Source organism: Muntiacus reevesi, chromosome 22 (assembly GCF_963930625.1).
Source record: "Muntiacus reevesi chromosome 22, mMunRee1.1, whole genome shotgun sequence".
NCBI classification, from domain to species: Eukaryota; Metazoa; Chordata; class Mammalia; order Artiodactyla; family Cervidae; genus Muntiacus; species Muntiacus reevesi.
In genome coordinates, this window is record NC_089270.1 from 23442466 (window position 1) to 23469623 (window position 27158).

General features: G+C 37.4%; 1 protein-coding gene across 1 annotated transcript in view; it reads right to left on the reverse strand.

Annotated features, from left to right (window-relative positions):
* Nucleotides 1–1005: 1005 nt before the first annotated feature.
* The window catches only part of MRPL1 (mitochondrial ribosomal protein L1), a 60966-nt gene continuing 34813 nt past the window's right edge, over nt 1006–27158 (reverse strand). Inside the window, exons 7-9 of the mRNA XM_065914498.1 lie at nt 26822–26928; nt 2966–3047; nt 1006–1301 (exon numbers count right to left, since the gene is read on the reverse strand). Coding sequence (XP_065770570.1) covers nt 1183–1301; nt 2966–3047; nt 26822–26928 — 308 coding nt within the window. The 3' untranslated portion in view covers nt 1006–1182. The remainder of the gene's footprint in view (nt 1302–2965; nt 3048–26821; nt 26929–27158) is intronic.

Sequence of the window (27158 nt, forward strand, 5' to 3'; positions counted from 1 at the left end):
CAAATTTTAATTTTCCTGTGGGAGAAAAAAGCTTAGTGGGGTACAGTCACTTGGATGCCTCAGACAACTAAAATTTCAAAAACAATTTGGGAGACCTACATGGAGCCATCAAATTATTCTTTACAAAGTTGAGTGTTATTAAAACCCACTAACAAATTTATCAGGACTGTTATTTCATAGGGCTTCCCTTGTGGCTGAGACGGTAAAGAATCTGCTGGCAATGCAAGAGACCCAGGTTCAATCTCTGGGTTGGGAAGATTCCTCTGGAGAAAGGAATGGCATAAAATTTTATACAAGAAAAAGCCCTTGAACATCCCCTAAAAAAGTGGAAGACAGTCTCAGAGTAAAGGAAATCAATCATTTCCAAGAAAGGACAGTTGGCAACTGCATGACAAAATTATCCTTAATTTTTTGTTTCATCACGTACCAGTAAACATTTAAGGACTAACAACAGTTTGCAAATTGGTAGCTGAACTTCCTAGCCTGATTCTTCATCCATAAATTGAGTTGCTTTATCTACCTCATGGGATATTCATTCAACAAACATGAACAACTTGCTATTAAGCAGAGGACTTGAGGATCAAATGAAGCAAAGTAAATATATAAAAACACTATATACACTGTGCCTCACATACTGCAAAGCACCATTAAAATATACACTATTATTACAAAAAATACAAATACTATAAATTGATTCCTAAGAGGAAAAAAACATCCCATCCATCTGTTTTAATGGCTTAGTCATTTTCTATATTCATGCTATCACAAAAGACATTCAAAAGTTTTCAGAATGAAGACTGTTCATAATTTTTCTTCAGAAGAGTCATACTTGGGATAGAGCCCACAATTCTTTCATTTTCTGTCTTGTGGGAATTGAGGACCTTACTTTTCTCTCATATACAACTCTCAAGGGACGGTTATTAAGCTAGAAATTGCTGCTATAATTTACCAGCAAGCAGAATCTGAATTCTTAGGAAGAAAATATAATAGGATCTAAAAGGTAGGTTCAGACACACAGCAAATTTTATTTTCTTATTTTTGAAAGTGTTCTAAGATTTTCCAGTGTTAAAACTTACTTTCAAGTATGATGATCAATAATAAGACACCAAACTTAGAAAACAGTTTTATAATTTTCGCTGTTGCTTCTTGAACCAGTGAGAATAATTTCACAATACAACACATTTAGGCAGCTTTTTTGTCACTTTCTTTGGTTTCTGCTGCTTTAGGCAACAATGCCTCGATCTTTAGTAACAAACCTTCACTTGTTGAACTTCGAAGGAAAGCACGTACCACAAAAGGTCCTGAAAACAGAGACAAGAACCAATTCTCATTTTATTCCAAATACCTAATGAGCAAATACAAATATACAACAAGAAACCTTATAGGATTCGTGTTATATTTTCATTTGAAAGTACTGATATTACTGAGCTATTATTTTAAATGATAACAAAGGGAAGATTGTTTCATTTCTAGAGAAGAAGGCAAACTAATTGTACCAGCGTTTACTAGAGATTTATCAATGAAACCACACATATTCACTAATAATTCATTTCTCTCTCCCAGAAGGTGATCACCTAGAATTTATTTTATTGCAAAGACAACAGTAAAGGGAGCAGGTGGTGATATTTATCTTAGATGGCAAGATTCTAAATATTTATTTAAAACAGTCAGCACATATGCTACCTTTGTATTACCAAACATTTTTTAGTCAAATTCCCTAAAAATTAAAGAAGCTTTCATAAAGATAATGTTAAGGGACCTCATTTAAAATGGCAAAGAGAAGATAACTACATTGCTTTTAAAGATTTACTATTCATCACTCTAGGGCTTCCCTGGTGGCTCAATGGTAAAGAATCTGCCTGCAATGCAGGAAACCCGGTTCTATCCCTGGGTTGGGAAGATTCCCTGGAGAGAGGAATGGCAACCCACTCCAGTATTCTTGCCTGGAGAATTCCATGGACAGAAAAGCCTGGTGGGCTTCAGGCCATGGGATCACAGTCAGACACGACTGAGTGACTAACACACACACACACACACATACACTCTCATCATTCACACACACACACACCCACACACACTCATCATTCTATTCCTGCTATAGGCTCAGAGGTTTTTAAACTGAAATCAAAGTTCTCCAAGAAATAGAAGAATCTATACACATATAATTGCTAAGTATTATGGTCATACTTAGCAGAACAGAATTAATATATGAGGTATTTATTCACCAGTGTGTTTAATTCCCAAAGAAGGTTAAATATAGCCTAAGACTGTATTTTAATTATACATTTGGTTTATAAAACAAAATGTGACAGATTCCTATAATGGGAAGTCTGTTAAGTTCTGAGTCAGTTGAAGGTAATGGACTCTTGTTTGGTTTCAGTCAGCCACAAGAGAACACATTTTTGTGAATGACAACTGATACAGTGCGAACTATGCATGTTCCTAGCTTATGACACAGCTGCTACATCAGTTTCACTGTTCTCCATGAATCACTCCGTTTATAAAATGTGATTCTTCTGACATGACTAAAACTTTGTCTCTTTTCCAAAATAGATAAGATAAAGAAAGCCAACTGCTAGTACCAGTGACAAAGTGAATGGTCTGACTTCAAAATATGATCTATCTCACAAATGATTTTAGTTTCTGCTTAAACACTATTCTAAGTTTAAAGCAATCTGTTACATTTTTCTTTCAAATTTTATTACATTTAATGATAGAAATAATGTGGGAATTTATCAGGGCTTCACAGTGTATTCCTTACTACTGTTAAAGAGGTTTCCTCTCTAGACAACTACAACTTGTTCAAAAGGATCAGGAATACTTTGGTGAATTCAACTGTATTTCTTTAACCCCTGGAAATATCACATTACTGTAGTTGCATATGAACTGAACTGTTTTCTTAATATTTTACATTTTTAAAGCATCACAGGATTATAGGGAAGTCTAACCCCAGTGAACCACTTACCCAAATTCAGTGGTCTTTGCCTACAAACTTCATTGATAACGGCTTGCAGATTGGCAGCTATCTGGTCACTTGGCATATCCAGCTGAAAGAAAAGGATACATAACATTAATGATGTAAAAGGAAGACAATAACACAATTTTTGGTAACTGTATCAGTAGTTATTCCAGACAGTTTTTTCAAATATTCAACTAGTGCAAATTATCTACTAAGGGGCTCTGTTGTGAAAGAAAAAACTTCTATAGCCCTTTTTTAAGAATGCTACATTTACATGTCTCTACATGCAAGACTTAATCACCTTTTAAAGCATATTACAGCAAAGTTAATTTGAAGTGGTTCCCACTTGTGATTCCTTGAATTCCAAGAAATTTCCCCAAAGCATATTGTGGGGTAGAATATACCATCCCTACCGGCCACTTCTCCACCCCAGGCATCAGTGATAATTTTTTCTTAAAGTTGTTAATTAATTTATTTTTTTGTTAATTTATTTTTTAAAAGAAACTTAAGAAAATATTTATAAGTTAATGCTTTCAAAGTCCAAAATGAAATTTCTTGACTACACACATTCAGATAACACATAAATCACACAGAGACATTTCCAAGATGCTATGCTAACACTCTTTAACTGCAATAACAATTATCTTCCTACTTAGGAAAAGCTACAGTAAGTCCTAAATAGTGAATGAGCCCTATTCATAAAACACCTAACCCAGCATGAATCTCTGGAAAGTCCTTGAGTTTATCATTCAAAATTCAATGCATGTTATTCTCTTAAATATGCCACTAAAAATCAATTCTGTTACAGTCCTATGTTTAAAGGATTTTGCACTTTGTCAAATGAATCCAGTTTTTAAAATACATGTAAAACTTGTAACAGAGTAACTGGTAAAAATTACACAGTAAGAATTCAAGATCAAACAAGAATTCTATTTCTCAATGACTCTTGAGACCACTGTGAGAAATGTGGTACATAAGCGTAAAAAGAATTCCTCCTGAAAAAAAAAATCATTTGCATCATCATCAGACAACATTTGTTCAACACCCACTTGGGCATGATACAGCATCAAACCCTAATGGGAAGGTCTGGACATTATTGGAGGAATTTTCACTTTATGCCAATCCATAAGTGGGAGTTTTGAGAGGGGAAAAAAAGGAAAATCAAGCCTTGCTTAGTTCTCCTTATTAAATTCACAGACCTTACAGACATTAAATTCCATCAAAGTAAGTAGCTCACTGACAGACAGGGTACCTTACATTTGCTATGGCAGAAAAAAGAAAACGAAACATGCAGAGCATCAACATGTGTCCTTTCATTTGTCTCTGAATTCTCCACTTTACCTCAAAAGGCCCTTCTTTCTATCACCACCTGAAGTAACCAACGCTGCTCAGAGGAGCTCCTTTACCCTTTGTAAAGATCTATTGTTCTTTAGCCACCAGGTCGTTTCCCATGGACTGCAGCCTGCCAGGCTCCTCTGTCCATGGGATTTCCCAGGCAAGAATACCGGAGTGGGTTGCCATCTCCTTCTCCCAGGGATCTTCCTGACTCAGGGATCAAACTCGCATCTCCTGCTTGGCAGGCGGATTCTTTACCACTGAGCAACCAGGGAAGCCCACAAAGACCTATACCTACCTTAAATTTAGGAAAGTAACAGACACAAGAAAAAGTAAGAGGTCCAATATACCTTCCTTAACCGTTACAAGCTAGACTGCTGGACATTGTATACTACACTCAGATGTTTGTGACTATACTTTCTGCAGCCTTATACTGCCATTCCTACTGTAAACTAACAACATAGGCTCCAGAAATGCAAAACAGATGCCCTCAATGATTTCATGAAATCTTAAAATACATAAATTGCTTTAAAATACAGCTTACACTTTTGTCCAAAATTTAGCACCTCTAGTCATTAGTACTATGTCCTCTACTAAATCTTAAAATAAATTCAGTCACACACCTCACTTTACTTTTTACTTTAGATATTGTATAAAATTATGAAAAAGTTGTTATGTTTTACGAGCATGCTGCTGCTGCTAAGTCACTTCAGTCGTGTCTGACTCTGTGCGACCCCACAGAGGGCAGCCCACCAGACTCCCCTGTCCCTGGGATTCTCCAGGCAAGAACACTGGAGTGGGTTGCCATTTCCTTCTCCAATGCATGAAAGTGAAAAGTGAAAGTGAAGTTGCTCAGTCGTGTCTGACTCTTAGCGACCCCATAGACTGCAGCCCACCAGGCTCCTCCGTCCATGGGATTTTCCAGGCAAGAGTACTGGAGTGGGTTGCCATTGCCTTCTTTTTATGAGCATAACTGTGATTATAAAATTGGCTACTACAGATGACAAGAGAGCTACAAAAACACATGTATGCACACAAGCATTTTAAAAAATTATTTATTTATTGGCTGTGCTGGGTCTTTGCTGCTGTGTGGAGTTTTCTCCAGTTGTGGCAAGTGGGGGCTACTCTTTATTGCGGTGCACAGGCTTCTCATTGCACTGACTTCTCTTGTTGCAGAACACACGCTCTAGGGTATGTGGGCTTCAGCAGTCGTGGCACGTGGGCTCCGTAGTTGCAGCTCCCAGGCTCCAGAGCAGAGACCCAATAGTTGCGGCACATGGGCTTAGCTGCTCCATGGCGTGTGAGATCTTCCCAGATCAGGACCTGAACCTGGGTCTCCTACACTGGTAGGCAGATTCTTGACCACTGAGCTATCAGGGAAGCCTCCATTAATGTCTTCAAGAAAAGACTGATTTACTGAATCCACCCTTCTGCTTTCATCCTTATTATATCAGAAATAACTCGCTAAGCACACTAAAGGTTTTCTAGGTGGCTTAGTAAGTAAAGAATCCGTCTGCAATGCAGGAGACACAGGAGACGCAGGCTGATCCCTGGGTCGGGAAGATCTCCTAGAAGAGGAAATGGCAACCCACTCCAGTATCCTTGCCTGGAGAATACCATGGACAGAGGAGCCTGGCAGGCTACACAGCCCGTGAGGTCGCAAAGAGTCGGACACAACTGAGCATGCACTTATCTTCCAGTCACACTAGACAGTCAACTTCCCAAAGATGTCGGCATGGTGGCTCAGTGGGTATAGGTAAACTGTATCTCTTTGATGCTCAGATTTTCCTCTTTCTGTGCAATTCGTAGCTTTTGCTTTCAATCACTTTCTACCATTATGGGAGAACTAAAAAACTGTTATTCTTAACCACTTTTCATCCCTTTGAGATACAGATACATGCAGGACAAACTGTAGTCATGAGACTGTCTGAGGCTGTGATTCTTAAACTTTTCTCGGTTATCAAATCTTATTCCAGAATAAGGTACTCAGGCACACAAAAATTTTAGCTCATGTTTTTAGGGTCTGAAGGATTCTTTGATTAAGAGAAAGAGGATGAGAGAAGAAAAGCTCCTGAGGAAAGGGTCTCAGTTAATAGGAATCCTTGGGCCACACCTGGAGAACCACCAATGTTGGAAGTCAGCTTAAATACTTTGAAGGACTAAGGACAAGAGTATGGAAAAAGGATTCAACTTAATGGTCTACCTTTTACAGGGGACAGAATTAAAAAAGAAAAGCAAAGTATGTGTGCACAATTTTTAAATACTCCTGTGTTCCTCCTAAAGTGGCCTGCTTCTGTCACTGTAAATGTTCCAACAGTCTCTAGATGACTGATCATCTCTAACTGGAAACTGCAGAGAGAACTGCTGCTTAGAATAAGCACTTGTTAGAACACCTGACCTTCAAATTTTCTTCCAAGTGCAATGATCTAGGATCACATACAGGGTAGTCTGGCAGTGGTTTCTGCAAGTGGGCCAACACTCCTAATTCCCTTGACTCCTGAAGGTTTAAACCAAGAAAAGGAAGACGGTCTGTGTATTTCCTACACAACATCAAGGGAAGTGACAGCAGCAATAGTAGTGGCAGTGGCAGGGGTGATAGTAGAAGTAGTAGAAATAGAGCAGCTCTATTTACTGGGTGCTTACTCTAAGCCAACTCTCTTCTAAGCACTTAAACATTCTCACTTATTTCTCCCAAATATCCTAAAGATGGGTCCCATTATCATTTTCCTTTTACAATCAGAAACTGAGACTTAGAAAACTTGGCAACTTATTCAAAAGCACCCAGATGATCAAGAGTGGTCCAGCAGCTATGTGCATGAGCTCTAAAGGCAGAGAAATGTTAACTCTGAAACCCACTTCCACCGCTTACTAGCTTGTAACCCTGGGCACAGCTAGAAAGTGATGGCAATCCTTATGAAAACTGAAGTATCAATTCTCTGGAAAACACAAATGACTTGTTATAAGCTAAGGAAAGAAAAAGAGGAAACTAAGTGAAATACTGAAAGGAAAAGAATATGCGTTTAAGTGGGAAAAATGCAAATTTTTCTGTCTGCCTAATGAATCCTTTTCTACATTTCCAGCTTTTAGCTGTTCACAGCACACAATCTGGTAACACTCACTTGGCCTTCACTCTGTTGAGCATTGACTGGGGCCTAGGAACAGAAAGATGAGGAAGACACGAATCTTACGATCAAGGAGCTTACCATGTGGTCACTAAAATACAACAGGACAGGTGCCACTCAAACTAAAGGAACAAGGTGCCACGAGGGTGCAGAAGTGACTGTGACAGGGAAGGCCTTGCAGAGGGGGTATTTAAACGGAGGCTTAAAGGGTGGAGAGCTCTGAAGACAAAGAGCATCTCCCAGGCAGAGGGAGGAGCACACGGTACTGTGAGAACAGGAGGTTCGGTGACCAGGAGGCAGCTCACTGTACCCAGGCCCAGGCTTGGCTGCAAACTCAAATGACTCCAGTTGCCAGAGCCGGTAACATGAACGGCTGAAGGGGACTGGGTTTGAGTGCATGTGCATGTGACCTGCACGACACGGCTGTGCAGAGGTGGAGAGCTCCGCCCCACAGGGAGGCGGCGTGGCCACTCAGCGCTAACAGAGTGTCACACTGAGGTCTCTGGGGCCAGTCTGTCAGAACTCTTGACTCATCAAGAACAACAAGGAATCTGGATTTCTGGGTGATATCATCTAGTTTTCAAATGCTGAATCAATAAAACAAAACAAGCCTGGGAGCCAAACTCATCCAGTAAGGTGCCAATTTGCAACAGCAGACATCAAGTTACACCACTGAAAATAACAGGAAATCCTGAATTTGAACTTGGCATAGTGATATGAGACTACACTGTAAAAAGATTTGAATCTATAGCTAAAGATTTTAGAATGCACATGTCCTAAGCTGCCTCCCTTGTGTCCGACTCTTTGCAACCCCATGGACTGTAGCCCACCAGGCTCCTCCATCCATGGGATTCTCCAGGCAAGAATACTGGAGTCGGTTGCCTTGCCCTCCCTCCTCCAGGGGGTCTTCCAGACCCAGGGATCGAACCTGCATCTCTTATGCCTCCTGCATTGGCAGGTGGGTTCTTTACCACTAGCACCACCTGGGAAGCCCTAGAGATTTTAGGATATATTCTGTCAACCATGAGAAGCTACTTAATGTTTATAAGTAAACAACTGGTATTTCTCAGCTATGTTTTAGAAAGAATTTTAGAGGAAGGGTGTATAACAGGAGCTGGCAAACTTTTCTCTATAACTGGCCAGAGAGAAAATATTTGGGGCTTTGCAGGCCAAATGGACTGTCACAAATACTCATTTCTGCTGTTGTGGTGCAAAAGTCATCCTATACAATACATGAACGACGATCACAGCTGTGTTCCAAGAAAGTTTAACTTACAAAAACAGCTGGGGAGCTGGGAGGGTCCCACAGGCTACAGTTTGCAGACCCCTGGTGAGGAAGACAGACCAAAGGATGCCTGAGAAAGTGAGTGGCTCTAAAAGAAACCATTCACTTTCGCTACAACAGAAATTTTTGTTTTATGTGTTTAACAGAAAGCTTTGTTGGGTGCTGATAGACTTTCAATGTATCTTACAATGCATCTACTTATGCAGATGAGGCAGAAAAATGTTTTTTCAAGCTAAGAATTGAATTGCCATTTAAAATAAAAGTAGGAAAAATGCTCAGCAACTGTTCTGACAACTGCTGCAAATTTTACATATGCACTTGAAACAAGATGTTGCATGGGGCCTTTCTGGAAGTTTGTTCAGGACTGATGACCAGAGTCTACATCTGAAAGCAAAAAAGGCACTTAATGCCCTATATTCTTGGCCTTCCCAGGTGGCACTAGGGGTAAAGAACCCATCTGCCAATGCAGAAGACATAGGAGACGCACATTTGATGCCTCGGTAGGGAAGATCTCCTGGAGGAGGGCATGGCAACACACTCCAGTATTATTGCCTGGAGAATCCCACGGACGGAGGAGCCTGGTGGGGTACAGTTCATGGGGTCACCAAGAGTCAAACATGACTTAGCACGCATGCTGGCACCCACAATCTATATTCTAAAGAAAGATACCAACAATTAAGGTCATAATATTCTCTCCATAATCAACAACCATGCAAAGTAGAAGCAGGCCAAGAGGCAAGGCTCCAAGAAGCTCCTGTGTAGACTGGGGGCGCTGCCAGAAGAGGGTACTGGTGGTTGAACATATGCTTGAAGGACATCAAATCAGTAAGAGCTGGTCAGAGGAGTAGCGACAACCCAAAGGGGGATGACAAACACAAGCAGGTAAGACAGGGCAGTTGCTTCTACTCCCTTTGTTTAAGCCTTTACCCCAGAGGAGTTATGCCTGGAACTGAATTAAGTCACTGCCACACTCTACAGTCTAGAGCGGAAGAAGGTGTGAACGAAATTTTAATAAGCCCTCCCCGCTTCAGATCACGAGCCATAAAAGCCTGGTTCCAACTTGAACAAGGAAAATCTTTGGATATGAGATCAGAGTTTTGAACTGGATCTCACTGCACTTTTAATTTCTGAATTAGATCACTAGAATTATGCCTGTCACTCACCTCACATGCCTGTGCATAAGAGAGAAGAGAAACTGTGCATGGTACGCTTGGAATCAGGGAGTGGAGAAAGACTATTTCATGTTTGTACTTCACTAAATTCAGACTTTTCAATAGGGCTGTACATTTACACACAGGTATTCTGTGCACACGAGAACTGTGAATATACGTTCATAGGAATGACGGTTATAATAATGAGTGACACCTAGGACTTCTCTGGTGCTCCAGTGGTTAAGAATCTACCTTCCAATGAAGGGGACACGGGTTAGATCCCTCGTCAGAGAATTAAGATCCCACCGCTGTGAGGCAACTAGGCCCACGTGCCACAACTACTGAGCCCACGCCACAGCTGGAGAGAAGCCGGCTGTGACAACAGATTCCATATGCTGCATGAAGATGCTGGGTGTGGTAACTATAATATTGGTAAGACCCAGCACACCCAAATAAACAAACAAGTGATGCTGGAAACAACCTAAATGGCCCAAAAGGACTGAGGTTGAATAAATTATGATACATCCACAAGATACTACCATGAAAATAATGCTCTGCAAGAATTTTAATAATTTTTGAAAATATTCAAGATACATTATTTAAGGGAAAGAGAAAAGAAAATTCAATATATAGTATAACAGTAATTACATAAACAAGAAATAAACACATAGTGCCTTGCAAATTTCCTCCCTTTTCCTAGAGCCCTGATGACGTGCCTGATGATAAGATTAAGCTTTCTGCTCTGCTACAAACACATACACACAAAATACATGCATAAAGAAAGAACAATAATGAACAGTACTAAACAGGACTAAAATGTTACCAATTGCAATTTTAAAATGTTATAATCTTATTTATGCTATTTGTTATCTTTCAAATATTATATACATGCTATCACCTGTTAATTCCAAAATTCTATTGTATGTACATACACATTCTGTTCATCCATCCATCCTTTGATAGACACTTGTGAACCACGCTGCTATGAATATACATATATGGATCTATGTCCCTGCTTTCAGTTCTCTGAGGTATATATCTATAAGTGGAACTGATGGATCTTACGGTAAGTATGTTTAATTTTTTGAGGAACCACTATACCATCTTCCATAGCACCGACACCACTTCACATCCCCACCAGCACTGCACCAGGCTTCCAACTTCTCCATATTCTCACCAACACTAATCTCTGCTTTTCTGATAACAGCCATTTCAACAGGCATAACGCAGTATCTCCTATTGATTTTAATTTGCATTTTCTTGATGCTAATGATACTGAGCATCTTTTCATGTGTTTATTGGCCATTTGTGCATCTTATTTGGAGAAGTGAAAAAAGTGAAAGTGTTAGTCGCTCAGTCGTGTCCAACAATTTGCAACCCCAAGGATTGTATGTAGCCTGCCAGGCTCCTCTATCCATGGAATTCTCCAGGTAAGAATACTTCAGTGGGTAGCCATTCCCTTCTCCAGGGCATCTTCCTAACCCATGTATTCAAATCCTTTGCTAATTTTATTTGTCTTTTTATTATTGAGGTATAAGACTACTTTATATTTTAGCTATGCTTCTTATCAGATACACACACACACACACACACACACACACATAGTTTGCAGATATTTTCTGCCATTCAGTGGGCTGCCATCTCATTCTGTCAATAGTATCCTTTGACACACAAAAGTCTTATGTATTTGATAAAATACAACTTATCTTTTTTTTCTTTTTCATAACCAAATATTTTTATTTCACATCTGGATTCAGTTTCACATGTATTTGCATAAATAATTTAAAAATGATCTCTAATGATTATGCACAACTGCATGCTAGTTCAACGGGTCCCACTTTCATTCTCTACTTACAACACAACCCTCACTCTGTCGTAGCTCCAGAGGAGAGAGGCCAGTCTCTTTCTTTACAGCAACATGGAGTTTGCGTTATGTAAAGCAGCTGGGTGGGTTCTACTTGTTTTAAATTTTAATAATCAGGCTAGTGATTTTTTATTTATCATTAAAAGATAATACCCCAAACTGTTAAGGTCAGAATAAAATGGTGCAGTTCTAGCATCCCAAGCCAGAAGGGATTACTTTTTTCAATTTCTCTCTTTTGTTGCCTGTGCTTTTGGTGTCAGTATGTTATTTTCTGAGACTACTTTCAATCAGGTTACAGTCTGCAACCTTTTGAGAAAATGTCCTAAATTATTGTGTCTATCATCGTTCACATGTTCTTTTAAATCACTGAGTAGTATTCCATTACACAGATGTATCGGAGGGGTTTTTTTTAAAGCCATTCACGTATAGAAGGATAACTGGATTTTTTTCCATCTTTTGATAATTATCAATACAGTTCCTACAAAGATTTTTGTGGATATCTATTTGTGTGAATGCTATGTTTTGATTTCACCATAAATGTTTCAACTCTATGGGATTGGAATTGGTGGACCTTACAATAAATATATGTTTAGTTTTACAAGTTACTATCAAACTGTTTCTAGAGTGGCTGTACTATTTTGTATTCCTACCATCAATATATGAGAGTTTCTCTGTAATCTTGCCATTTTTTAAAAAGTAATTTTCTGCACAATACTTCCTCCTTTCCTTGTGAGATGCCAGTGATACGAAAGTTAGATCTTTGTTATCGTCCCATAGGGCCTTGATGCTCTTTCCCCCTCTCCAATCTTTCATCTCTGTTTTTTAGACTGCACAATTTTTAAGATCTATCTTCAAGTTCTCTGACTCTTTCCTCTGTCGCTTCCATTAATTTCATCTCCAGGAGTTTCTACATTAATTCTTCCGAGATCCCTTTCCTAAGTTCCCCTCTCCTGTAGATAAATGAGTACTTTCTGATTCCCTGGGGCTCTCGCTTTTCAGCACTCTGCCCAGAAAGCTGAGGTTTTATTTACATTTTGCCTCTTACTTTCTCCAAGTGTTCAGGTAGTGGGGGCCAACGGGCAGGAAGTCAGAGAAAATAAGAACAGGTTGCCCATCTCAACCTCTCATCACCATAGACCCTCCAACAGAAAGGAAGGCAACCCCCTTCCTCAGTTTTAGATACCTATGTCTTCCTCTGTGCCCACCAGCACTGTTAGGAGCCATAATCTCTACTTTCCAAGCCTGAGGTTGAGGGCTTCTCTTAGAGCCCTCCTGGGGCTCTCTCTGTCCATACTGATGTCCACTTCCTGGTTCCACACTATGCTGAGACCAAGACACGTGACAACACAAGTGGAAAAGTGGAAAACTCACCCCCAGTCTGGTGGCATTTCAAATTTTGGTCTTCCCTAATTCTCTTGCTACTGTTTACTATTCAGACTCTTCATATAACTGCTCTGGGCATTCTGTCCAAGGTTTATAATAGATGTACTCACTGAGAGAGACACAGAGTCAGGTGATTATTACACCAGCTCACTTGGAACCAGAAATCCCCATGCTTATGTTTTATATATTTATATTTTAGGGTTGGCAAATTTTTTCTGTAAAGGACCAAAGAGTAAATATTTTAGGCTTAGAGGGTCAAGTATGACCTCTATTGCATACTCTCTTCTTATACAACCTTTTAAAAGACCATTCTAAGTTCACAGGTGGTATAAAAACAGACCATAGAGCCATTGTTTTCCAACTCTTGTATTAGAATACATTATTTCTCTCCAAATAAATGAAAATTCATGCAAAGACAAGCTGTAGTATAAGTTATGCTTTACATCACTTTAATAACTCAATACCTTTACCAAAATCTATGAGTGCTATGAGGCAGAAGCAGCCTTTATCATTGGTCATGATAATCTGTTTGAAAAATGCTTAATTTTGTCTTTACATTTAATATATTTAATAATTCATAATAGGATCTTGTAGCTGTTTTATTGTTTACTGTAAACACTGTGTTTCTAAATGCTATTATTTGTTTAGAAGCAGCACTAGTGAATGAATGCTGGATGGCATCACCAATGCCATGGACATGAACCTGGGCAAACTTTGGGAGACAGTGAAGGACAGGGAGGCCTGGAGTGCTACAGTCCATGGAGTCGCAAAGAGTTGGAGACGACTGCAACAACAACAATACTAATGAAAATTACAGGGAATTCTCTTTCAGATCCATTCACTTTCCAGGATTTTGATAAAGACAGAATTCAGTAAAAGCTGCCATATTTATCACTGGTTTTTGAAATAAAGCTAACAAAAGAAAGCTGTGTGTGCAGTATACTGACAACCACTTACCAAGAAATGGGTTTGCAAACAAAGGAAAGCAAGTCAATGTACTCCCGCACTCCATGTTACGTCACATTCATATTTTTAATCACGAGTTTATCTGTTGATCAGTGATCATTACGTTGTTGAGTTAATGCTGTTTCTCTCAAATGGTATGGTTTTCCTTAAGGTATTATTTATATCTGATGGAAGGGGAGAGTGGCACTTCCAATTCCCAAAAGTTCTGAGAAATTAGCATCTGATTTCACAACAGTATTGATAAGAAAAGTAGAAATGATAAAAAAACTTTTTTTAATTCTAATATTCCACTGGTAAGAACACTGATAATCCAACCAAAGGCTGCAACCTAGAATACTACAAAGACTATTCATCGCAGTTAAATAAATACACATCTCTTACAATGAAGCGCTGAGTATCACAATGAAGCGCTAGTATGCTGACATATACTGGGCCCTGAATAAATACTATATTCTCCTTTTTCTTAACTACATACTCTTAGATTTCCTGCCAATCTACTTTCTTTATTTTTAATGAGAACTAAAAAGTACAGAATTTGACTTGTATGTTCTACACCTTATTTTCCACTTTTAAATTGGTCTGTGACACAGTACACTGCAGTATACCAAAAATAATTTAACCAAAGAAAAGTTAATCATCAACAGGAAGGCATGGAGGAAAAGGAGGAGGGGAAGTGGCAGTGAGCATGTGCCAATGAGCAGCTGCCTTGTATCCAACTACTGTTTGTATCTGATTGTTTTCAGCAATACTCCTTGCTTGCAGCTTTCTCAACTTGCAGACCTAGAGCCTTCAAAATAAGCCTTCATTTTCCATGTGCTATACTATTCACATCTTGTTTTAACTGAACTCCAACACACTTCTCCTGTTCTAACATGTTTGCTAAACCTGAAGGCTCTGATTTCAAAACAAGATTTTACTGTGTTTATATTCCCTACCCCTGAACTTGTTTATTTTTGTTACCATATACATCATCTTTTATCAGCTGCCAAGTTGACAAGATTCTTGCCACAAAACAATTCACTATTACACAAGCAAAATACAGTGATACACACCTAGGAAGGGACCATGTCTCCAACTTTAAAAAGGAGGAAAGAAGCACATCAAAGACAGGGCCTTTATATTAAATATGTCAAAGATCCAAGTATATCTGAAGCCCAGACAAGAAACACTAGTTAAATCAGGTCTTGGCATGATTTAGCATAAACAAAAATCTGAGTTGTCCTATCCCATTTTTTTTTTCTCCTGTTACAAAATGTTTTGTTTGCTAATAGCATTATTTACAAGTTCTCAAACTCTGGATATTTTGTTGTTGTTCACTTCTTAAGTTGTGTCTGACTCTTTGAGATGCCATGGACTGTAGCATGCCAGGCTCCTCTGTCGCTACTACCTCCTGGGTTTGCTCAAATTTCACATCCATTGAGTTGGTGATGTTACCTAACCTCTCATCCTGGATATTCACGTGACTATAAAAGGGCTACAGCTGTTTTTCCTTTAATACTATGATAAACATTCATGTCAAAGCTAGGTCATTATGTTTAAAAGATGTTCTTCAAAATTTCAATTATATTTAATGGAGTTTTTAGAAGCCTTCCTCAATCCAAGTTACTTTTAAGAGTTTATGTTCTAGTTTCATATTAATAAATTAATAGAAAAGAATTAGCAATAGCTTCTAAATTAAAATAGAACAAGTAGCATATATATTTTGAAAGTACACTGTTTCTTTAGAATACTTCACTATTTCCTTAAGCAGATTTCACAGGATACTAGCAGGAATCTGTCTGGGGATAGAAGAAAATAAATAGGAAGAGTAGGACTCCACTCACTCCCAGGAGGAATCAATGTTTCATAATAAATGTACTGATGCCACTAATTTGGAATTAGTAATAATTCAAAGACTGTCAAATATATTTTAAAACATATTTCAAAAGTTTTATGATGCAATGAATGAATAATGTGAATAAGATTACAGAAAAATATTTAAACATCTTTATAGAACATACACTTATATTAAAAACATTGCTTAATATAAACAACTGATTTGTTAGTTACAGGTGGCACTAGTGGTAAAGAATCCTCCTGCCAATGCAGGATATACAAGAGACGTGGGTTCGATCTCTGGATGGGGAAGATCCCCTGGGGTAGGAAAATGGCAACCCACCCTCGTATACTTGCCTGGAAAATTCCATGGACAGAGGAGCCTGGTGGGCTACAGTCAAAGGAGTCACAGAGAGTCAGACACAACAGGGCAACTAAGCAAAGTAACTGAGGCTGCATCTATCAAGCAACATTTTTTTATTAGATATTCAATGTTATCATATTAGTAAGTTGCGTATCATTGAAAAACTTCTGTGGTATTCACTTTCAAGTAATTCATATTAATCTTCCCACAAACTTATTTCTCTTTTCATGTCTTTTCAATCTGTACGTGAATGAATAGGAGGAAGGGAAAAGTAGAAAAGAAAAACTTCAGAGAGCTATTAAAAGAAGGAAAAAACAAAAGGACAGAGAAACAGGGAGGAGGGTAGTAGGTAGGGAAAAGGGAGCCTTAAAACAAACTACATTAAAAAGAAAAAGCCTACAAATAAATCATGTCAAATAATATTCATCAAAGTGCCAAAGATGAACAATTACCTCTTCATCCAGAGACTGAAAGAGTAAAACTACCATGAATATTCAAGTGGGAAGAAAAAAGTTACAAAACTGTTCAAAAGCCTAATTATTATAATTATTCTTAAATTAAGCCTCATCTAAACTCCATGGGGTCACAAAGAGCTGCACATGATTGTGTGCCTAAACAACAATCTCCTGCCTAGACTGGTGGCCAGAATTCTGGGAGCCAGGTAAGCGAAGAGGAGAGGGTGGGGAGGAGGGAAGAGGAGAGGGTGGGGAGGAGGGAAGAGGAGAGGGTGGAGAGGAGGGAAGAGGAGAGGGTGGGGAGGAGGGAAGAGGAGAGGGTGGGGAGGAGGGGAGGGTTTCTCAATATTCCATATACATATATTCACTTAATTGCCCTGTTTTCAATTTTCTCAACTCCTGATCTCTCCCAGTAAGAGACCTTTGTTTTCACCTTTCCTGCCACCTACTAGCAGGGGAAAGGGCAGTTACTCAGGGTCAGGAAATATGTAAAAATCTTCAATAGTTGTCAGCTAAACCTATTTCAGAGGGTTCTTGCTCCATCCCCACACATAGCATTAACACTCAGTCCCTGTGGTATCCAGAGCCAGATCCTAGCCTTTTTAAAGATCCTGAAATTTATTTCTTTGGCTTTCTCCATTGCTGACTTAAGATTTGACATTTCCTAATCAGTTACCACTGTGGTATTCATTCCATCTTTACCTGGAAGCCTCAGAGCACATGTTATTTTCAAGTGTCCATTTGATACTTTGGAAAAGAATATTAACATTATACTACAGGCCACAATGAAAGTCTTGAGAAATTTTTTAAAAGTAGAAACTAAAAAGGATACATTCTTCAACCATTAAGGCAGTTAAATTAGAACATACCAAAAATCTAAGCAAGTCAAAAAAGGTTCCAAAAGTTTAAAATATTCTCCCAACTAAGAATAAAAAGTACCAAGAAAATAATGACAAGAAAACTAAGTATCAAACTTGTAATTAGAGGCAAATTACACTCTTTCAGTATTAAAAAAAAAACAAAACCTCACAGATCTTATATAAAACTTAGAAAATGAACAACAAAGCAAATCTCAAGGTAATAAAAAGAGCAAATTGATAATTCATAGATAGAAAAAAATAGCAATAAATTCTAAAAACTATACTAAAAAAAAAGTACTTTAAAACACATATTTGAGATACCACTGGAAACTATATTCAAAACACTGTAATAAACCATAATGGAAAGTGTATAATTCAATCACTTTGCTATACAGTAGAAATTAACACATAAATCAACTATACTTCAGTAAAGTAAATTTTAAAAAATATAAAGAAGAATGTCTTATTCTTACGTTATGAACATAAAAATATTTAGGGATGAAGTATTATAATGCCTGCAACTTAATTTTAAGTGGTTCAGAAAATATAAAAGAATATCTACTACTTTAAGCAAACTACGTATACTAGTTGTTCTAAGCAAATATGACAAAATAAGTGAATCCAGGTGATGAGTATATTAGGTGTTTGTTATATTATAATTTCAACTTTCCATTCATTCAAAATTTTTCAAAATAAAAAACTGAAGAAAAAGATGTGCAGATGTGGAGGGTATTTACAAACAAGAGCTTAAGCTATTTCAAATAAGAGCTTAAATAAACTTTATTAAGCAATAAATTCCAAGAAAATCTGTAATATTTCATTATTTTCTTACCTGAAATGTTATGAATGTGATTTAATTTCTTTAGAGTTTTCTCTTCTAAAGAGATATGAACCCAAGAAGCCCCCAATGCTCTAAGATAAAATGAAGATAAACCATCAAGATTCCTGATTTTATGGTGTTTGGAAAGTCATTTTAAAAAGCTTATTGTACATGGATACTTGAAAAGAATTACTTCGAAGTGAAAAATGAAAATGGCAAAAGGTGACTGAAATTATAGCAGGTCTTCAGAAAACATTCTTTTGAAAGTTTAGGCACAAAAAAAAAAAAAAAAAAAAAGAAAGTTTAGGCACTTTTTATAAAGCATGGGAAATCCCAAGAAGTTACTGTGCTAACACCAAAGTATTTAAAGGGGCCAAAACTTCAAAACATAACCTGAAACCGAGTAGATTTTAGAGTACACTGCACCCTTTGAAGAAGGCAGTGTCACCCCACTCCAGGACTCTTGCCTGGAAAATCCCATGGATGGAGGAGCCTGGTAGGCTGTGGTCCATGGGGTCGCTAAGAGTCAGACACGACTGAGCAACTTCACTTTGACGCATTGGAGAAGGAAATGGCAACCCACTCCAGTGTTCTTGCCTGGAGAATCCCATGGATGGGGGAGCCTGGTGGGCTGACGTCTATGGGGTCACACAGAGTCGGACACGACTGAAGTGACTTAGCAGCACCCTTTGAAAGGTACACTGTGCATTATATCACAAATATACATTTTTATTCTGAAACTTCATCTAACTTTATTAATCCTGGAAGATTTCTAGGTTACACTTGATTTGAAAATCAAAGTCTAAAACAGATGAACACTACAGTAACCATTTCTACATATGTGAGATTCTACTGAACTGGATTCAGACATAAAAGTCAGCTAGTTGCTACTTGAAAATATACACAGAAACATGGGTCAGATTTTATAGGCTCTTTCAGGCGTGGACATAATAGGCCACAAGAGTCATAATTTATTACAGTATGAAATACTATGAGAGGTTAAATAACCGAATAAGCACATTCCACACTTTCCTTTAAACTATAGTTCATGTCCTTTCCTCTTGATAAATGCCCCTAGTACAAGTCCTAATGCGCCATATTTTACAGCTCAAGAATTTTTTTCCTAGTGAAAAGTTCTATCTTTGATCTCCATCAGTCTCAGCAAATGAAACCTAACTACAACACTACCACATATGATTTTGAAATATGTGAAGAAGTCAATATTAACAAAAGTGAAGGAAGGAAGAGAGAGAGAACATTTCAGTTTTTGACAAATATAAAGGTACTATGTGTGCCTCTGCAAAATAGGAACGTCAATATTAACAGAAAATTAGAAAGAACTTTTACTTTATCATAAAGGATATGTTAAGAAAACCAGTCAACAATGGTACTGGCTTACATTTACAAGTGATCTGCAAAAGGAGGCTGGAGGCCAAGATTCTTAAATCAAACAAGCAATCTATCAAAGAAAAAACAAAACATATTTCTGACAGCCTCATAGCTAACATAAAATGGATTTGTGGTATGTTATAAAATAGTAACAGACACCCTTTGAAAATTACTTCAAAGTCTTTATTCTGGCAGGTTTAAGCTACAGTATGTGGACATATATAGTATCTGGACACTGTTTAGGTTTTCTGTGTAATGTCAAAAAATACACCTGACTAAACATGCCTATAATGAATAAAGGACAATACTCTTAATTCTGACTCTCATTTTGTGAAACCTCAGGAATTAAAATTTTTACTTTCAATATTACTTACAAGGATTGTTTGAAAAGTTTAAGTTAAATTTTTATAAATTATTGACTCACTACATATAATATATATTGACGCTTTTGAACTGTGGTGTTGGAGAACACTCTTGAGAGTCCCTTGGACTACAAGAAGAACAAACCAATCAATTCTAAATAAAATCAACCCTGAATACTCATTAGAAGGACTGAGGCTGAAGCTGAAGCTCCAATACCTTGGCCACATGATCCAAAGGGCTGACTCATTAGGAAAGATCCTGATGCTGGGAAAGACTGAAGGAAGGAGGAGAAGGGGACAACAGAGGATGAGATGGCTGGAAAGCATCACCAGCTTGATGGTCATGAGTTTGAGCAAGCTCCGGGAGTTGGTGATGGACAGGGAACCCTGGCGTGCTGCAGTGCACAGGGTCTCAAAGAGTCGGATACGACTGGGCGTCTTAGCACACCACACACAAAACTGTAAAAGACCATTGATAGGTCACGGGTCTGTTGTTAAAAAAACAGCCTCAATTGGATTTGGTCCATGGGCCATATGTAGTTTGTGAACTCTGCTCTGGATAGCCTCCTTTTATTCAAAATGAAGCAGACCCCTAATGGGCACATAATGCTGTCAGTTCCTGTTCATCCACATGCTCATTCTAAAGCCAATCTTGCACCACACAAAGCAACAACAAAACAACAAAAATAAACCTCTAGTATTTCCAACTATATAGTAACATCACCTTTGGAAATCTCAGACTGTTAAGGAAGATATATTATTGTGTTTTGAAAATCTTCTTTCAAAGATTTTCTATTAAAGTCTGTTACCTCTGATAATTATAATAATAAATATTTTTATGGAATAGCTATATTGTATTAGATACAATCACAGATAGATTTTTATTCCCTTTTAAATATCTTTATTGAGGTATACTTGATAACTTTATAGAGGCATACTTTGCATGTTAGTCACCATTTTCTAAATCATAATTCAATGACTTTTTAAATAATTTTTTCTACCAACTCCATAAGTCAGTTTTCAAACTAACGATCTCTGAAGCACGTTTACTGCTAATGCCTGTTTTTGCCCACCCCATCACCTCAGGCAACCACTAATCTTTTTGTCTTTATAGTTTTACCCCTTTTTTGTACATTTCACATAAATGTGGTTTCTGCATCCGCTTTTTTTCACTGAGCGTGTTCTTGATGTTCATCCACATCACAGTATGTATCCATAGTTTGTTCCTTCTTATTGCTAAACAGTATTCCAAGAGACATGCTACACATTCTTAAAGTGTCAATCTAACAAGTTTTGACATACATATACACTTCTCTGGTGGCTCATATGGTTAAGAATCTGCCCACAATGCAGAAAACCTGGGTTTGATTTCCAGCTCGGGAAAATCCCCTGGAGAAAGGAATGGCTACCCACTCCAGTATTCTCACCTGGAGAATTTCACGGGCAGAGGAGACTGGCAGGCTACAGTCCATGGGGTCATAAGGAGTAGGACACGACTGAGCATCTAACACTTGCACATACTCCTGAAACCATCATCAGTCAGAATAACAGACAGGTCAATCACGTCCCCAATTCCTTGTGCTCCTTTGTCATCCCTCATTCCCACCCCGTCCCAGCCACCTTGTCCCAAAAGCAACTTCCAATCTGCCTTCTGTCACTATGTATCACTTTGTATTTGTCAGAATTTTATATAAATGGAATCATCCAGTATGTACTTTTGTCTGCCCTTTTCATTCAGCACAATATTTCAAAAATTCATTCATATTAGAACATGTATCAATGTTTCTTTTTATTATTAAAGGAAATTCAATTGTATAGAACAACAAAGTTTGTTTATACATTTACATGTGACGTGTCTCTGTTTTGGTTATTACAAATAAATCTGATGTAAGTATCTGTTTACAAATCTTTGCATAAGCATATGCTTTCATTTCTCCTGAGCTAATATCTAAATGTTAAGTAATGGGATCATATAGTAGGTGGGTTAAACTTGTGAATCTACAGAACTGTTTGCCAAAGAGGTTTCATCATTTACATCCCCACAGCAACATATGAGCATTCCAGTCACTCCACATCCTCACCAACGTTGGTGTGATCATTTTTTTAAATTTTAGATACTCTAGTAGATGTACAGTGGTATCTCGTTGTCATTTTAAATTGTATTTGCATAATGACTGATAATGAGCATATTTCAATGTTTGTCATTTATCTGCCATGTGTCTGTCATACCTTCATGAGGTATTTCAAATCTTCTGATTTTTAAAACTAGACTGTTTAATTGTTGAGTTTTAAGAGTTCTTTATATATTATAGATTTATCAGAGAGCTGATTTGCAAATATTTCATCCCAATCTGTGATTTATTTTTTCATTCTCTTAACAGCTTTTTTAAAAAGAAAAAGCTTTTAATTTTTAAAAAGTATGAATTACCAATTTGTTATTTTTGTGGATCATGCCTTTGGTTTATATCTAAGAAATTATTACCTAACCTAACTTTTTCTTCTAGAAGTTTTATAATTTTAAACTTTATATTCAGGTCTTTGATACATTTTGAGGTAATTAAGTATGGTATGAACTGTGGATCAAAGTTCATTTTATCTCATATAGATATCTAATTGTTCCAGTGCCATTTGTTGAAAAGTCTATTGCTTTGCCATTAAAAATGCTTCTGTACATTATTTTAAATCAGTTGTCCATATGTGTTTTATACTTTTCTTCTGACTCTCTATTCCACTGACTGTTTTGTTTCTTGACATCAATATCACATTGTCTAAATTACTGTAGCTTTATAAATCTTTAAGTCCGATAGACCTCCAACTTTGTTGTCAAGGCTATTCTGACTCATCTAGGTCCTCTGTATTTCCACATGAATTTTAGAATCATGTCAATTCTACAAAAAACTTCAATGGGGTTTTGATCTGTACAGTCTATACATTGCTTTAGGGACAACTGATATCTTCACACTATTAAGTTTACTGATCCATGAACACGGCTCATCTTATCATTTCCTTAGATCTATTTAATTTCTCTTGACTATGTTTTGAAGTTTCCAGTGTATGGATTTTTCACATCTTTTATCAGATTTTTCTCTAAGTATTTCATTTTTATTTAATATTACTTTGGCATTCCTTAGTTTTAAATTTTAAGTTTCCAAATGTTCATTACTGTTTTATAGAAGCAAACTGATTTCCATATATTAACCTTGTATTCTGAAACTTACTTAACTCACTTCCTTGTTCTAGTAGCTGAATCATGTCATCTTGTGAGAAACGACAGTTTTATTCTTCCTTTCTAATCGGGATGTTTCTTTTTCCTGCCTGAATACACCTCCTAGAATTCTTAGATTAACGATGAAAAGTGGTAAGAGTGGATATCCGTATCTTGGTCCTGATCTTAGGAGGAAAGCATTCAGCCTTTCATTACTATGTATGATATCAGCTGTTGATTTTTCTTAGATGTTCTTTACCAGGTTGAGGACATTAACTTGCATTCCTAGTTTGCTGAGACTTTTTAATCAGAAATGAGTATTGGATTCTGTCAAATGTTTTCTCTGTATCTACAGAAATGATCACATGACTTGATTTTTAGTTAGTTGAAATCAACCCTGAATAATCATTGCAAGGACTGATCCTGCAGCTGAAGCTCCGATACTTTGGCCATCTGATGCAAAGAGCTGACTCACAGAAAAGACCCTGATGCTGGGAAAGATTGAGGGCAAGAGGAAAAGGGGACAACAGAGGATGAGATGGTTGGATGGCATCACGGACTCAATGAGTTTGAGCAAATTCAGGGAGATAGTGAAGGACAGGGAAAGCCTGGCATGTTGCAGTTCATAGGGTCGCAAAGAATCAGACATGACTTAGCTGAACAACAACAAAGAAATGTGGTAAATTGTAGTCATTGTTAAGTGTTAAACTAACCTGTATTTCTAGGATAAGCCCTATGTAATCACGACATGTTATTCTTTTACACACTGCTAGATTCTATTTGCTAAAGTTTAGCTTATAATTTTAATATTTACATTTATGAATGATGCTGGACTGTCATTTCCTTTGCCTGGTTTTGGTATCAAGATAATGCTGATTGCTTTAGGTGTGTGTGTGGGGGGGGGAGGGGTGTAATTAAAATCCCTGTTACTCCATCTTAGCTAGAAGTGTGTGTATGTGTGTGTGCACTAAATCACTCAGTCGTGTGTGACTCTTTGCAACCCCATAGACTGTAGCCTACCAGGCTCTTCTGTCCATGGTATTCTCCAGGCAAGAACACTGGAGTGGGTTGCCATGCCCTCCTCCAGGGGATCTTCCCAACCCAGGGATCGAACCCAGGTCTCCCACATTGCAGGCAGATTCTGTACCGTCTGAGTCACCAGGGTAGCCCAAGAACACTGGAGTGGGTTGCCATGCCCTCCTCCAGGGGATCTTCCCAACCCAGTGATCAAACCCATGTCTCTTATGTCTCCTGCATTGGTAGGTAGGTTCTTTACCACTAGCACCACCTGGCAAGCCTAGAATTTTTTTTTTTATAGTTATTAGGTCGTTGTCTCATCCACTCCTTCCTAATCTGCAAAGTGTATACCAACAACATCATTTTATATATAGGGAAAATAGAGAAAGGGGGAAAACTGAGGTTCAAAAAGTTCTAACAGTTCTAACCCAGAACTGAGATTTGAATCCACACATATGAAACCATTCTTTAAACATCCTACTCTACTATACTATTTTAGTAGTACTCAAAAAGATTCTGTTTAAGCACAGATTAATTTATTTTTCATTAAAAAAAAAAAGCATTATATCTCTAAAAAAACCCAGGTAAGTCTGGTCTGAAGCCCAAGTCTCAATCACTATGTTATTTGTTAAAAAGGATGAATGATATGCCATGGTTTATTATACACTGAGTCAGGATATATACATAAATTATTAACTATTCAATATACTGAAAACATTACTTAAGAAAAAGCTAAAACTAGGGACAAAGAGTCTTATAAAGATACTTTACAGACCCAAAAAGTCCAACCAAAAGAGTAACAATAGCTGATAGATACCATTCTAAAGTTTAAATCTTCAAAACCATACTATGAAATAGATATTACTATATAAATTTTATAGATGAGGAAGTTTGAGATACAACAACATTAACAAACTTGTTTAGGAGGGGCAATAGTTAAAGAGGTATAAACTACTATGTATAAAATAGGCTACAAGGATATATTGTACAACATGGGGAATATAGACAGTATTTTATAAAAATACAAATGGAGTATAACCTCTAAAATATGTGAGTCACTATACTGGACACCTGTAACATATAATATTGTATATCAACCACACTTCAATCAAAAAAAATTGAAAAAAGAAAAGAAATTTGTCCAAAACCTGCCATCCTTTAGGTAGCAGAACAGGTAGTCAAGCCTAAGTCTCTACAGCTCCAGAATATGATCTTAAAATTTATATTTGGTTTCTGCTTGTGTTTCACATTACAATGTTGTCTTCCCTGAGAAAAAAGACACACAGCCAAGGGCCTTTTGGGAACAAGAAAACTCCAACATCAGATTCCAGCAGAGCTAGTGCCATAAGAATTAGAGCTAAGCTTTGATGATACTGGAGGTGATACGGGGTTTCCCAATCCCTGACTGGAATAAACTTGTTTTGCCCCCTTTTTGCAGCAAGTTTTCCTTCCATAAAACTAGCAAAGGGCCCTTTATATATTTCTGATGACCTGCAATACGCTCAGCTCATGAGCTTGGACTTCTAGCTGTTGGCTTTAATGTAGAATTGCTCTCAGGAGTAGCATGGGAGGAGGAATAACAGCTCTTCAAGTAATTCAAGTTATGAGGCAAGATTGTGTATGCCTAAAGAGCGTGGACTCTTGAGACTCCCGAGGTTCAAATACCTAGTATACCTCATGCTAGCTGTGAGACATTAGAAAAATTACTTAATCTCTTTGGGATTCCATCTCTGCATCTATAAAACAGAGATGGTAATTTACCTCTCACAGGGTTCAGGATTAAAAGAACATATGAAAAGTGTTTAGAATAGTGCCTGGCACTTGGTTAACATTGTGTAAATTTGGCTAACAATATTATTATAGTTATTGCATAGGAAAAAAATACATACATTAAATAGGTATGTTAGAAATTCTGTAGTATTAAAAAAATACTAACAAAAACTATATGTTTTAAAACACAGTCCTCTACAATTCTGACTTATCTATATTAATATCTCAAAAATGACTTTGGAAATAATTTCCAGCACCTTCTGTAAGTGGGCAGTTTTTAAAACATAAGCAGGGATAATCAGAAACAATTTATTAAAATCAAATTACTCAATTCCCATAAGGTAGTATTAAATACTTACTACAGACTCAGCATTATGCAATATCCTATAAGATATATATAAGATCTAGACCCAACTCCCGAAACACTTAAAATATTAGAGAGTAAAAATAACACAGAATTGACGAACAATGCAAAGTACAAGAAAATGTCAGAGAGTGGCATGTAACTCTAGAAAAGGACTTCTACAGCACCATTAAAATGTATGAATTCAATCCACAAAAAAAAGTATGTATATATTTAGTGCCACTCCTAATGCTAGTGACAAGGACAAGTTCAAAGGACTGGTATGTTATAAATTATTAATGAATCACTTCAGCAAAAAGGAAAGGGGTTACTGAATAATATTCACTATAACTTACTGTTGCTATTTTGGTCTTCAGAAAGTTCTCCCTTTCTTCATCTACCTTAATTTCAATTCCAGTTTTAAATAATTCAAGCATTTTGGGGATGTCCCGGCCAACGGAATCTGGTTAGAAAAACAAGAAATCCAAAGTTATCCCTATATCTAAACAAGTAGCAAAAATTACTAAATAAGAGAAACATCCAACCCAAGTTAAGATATAAAAAATGATTTGTGGAAAACAGACTTTTGAGTGAGTGAGTGAGTGAAGTCACTCAGTTGTGTCCAACTCTTTGCGACCCCATGGACTAATGTAACCCACTAGGCTCCTCCGTCCATGGGATTCTCCAGGCAAG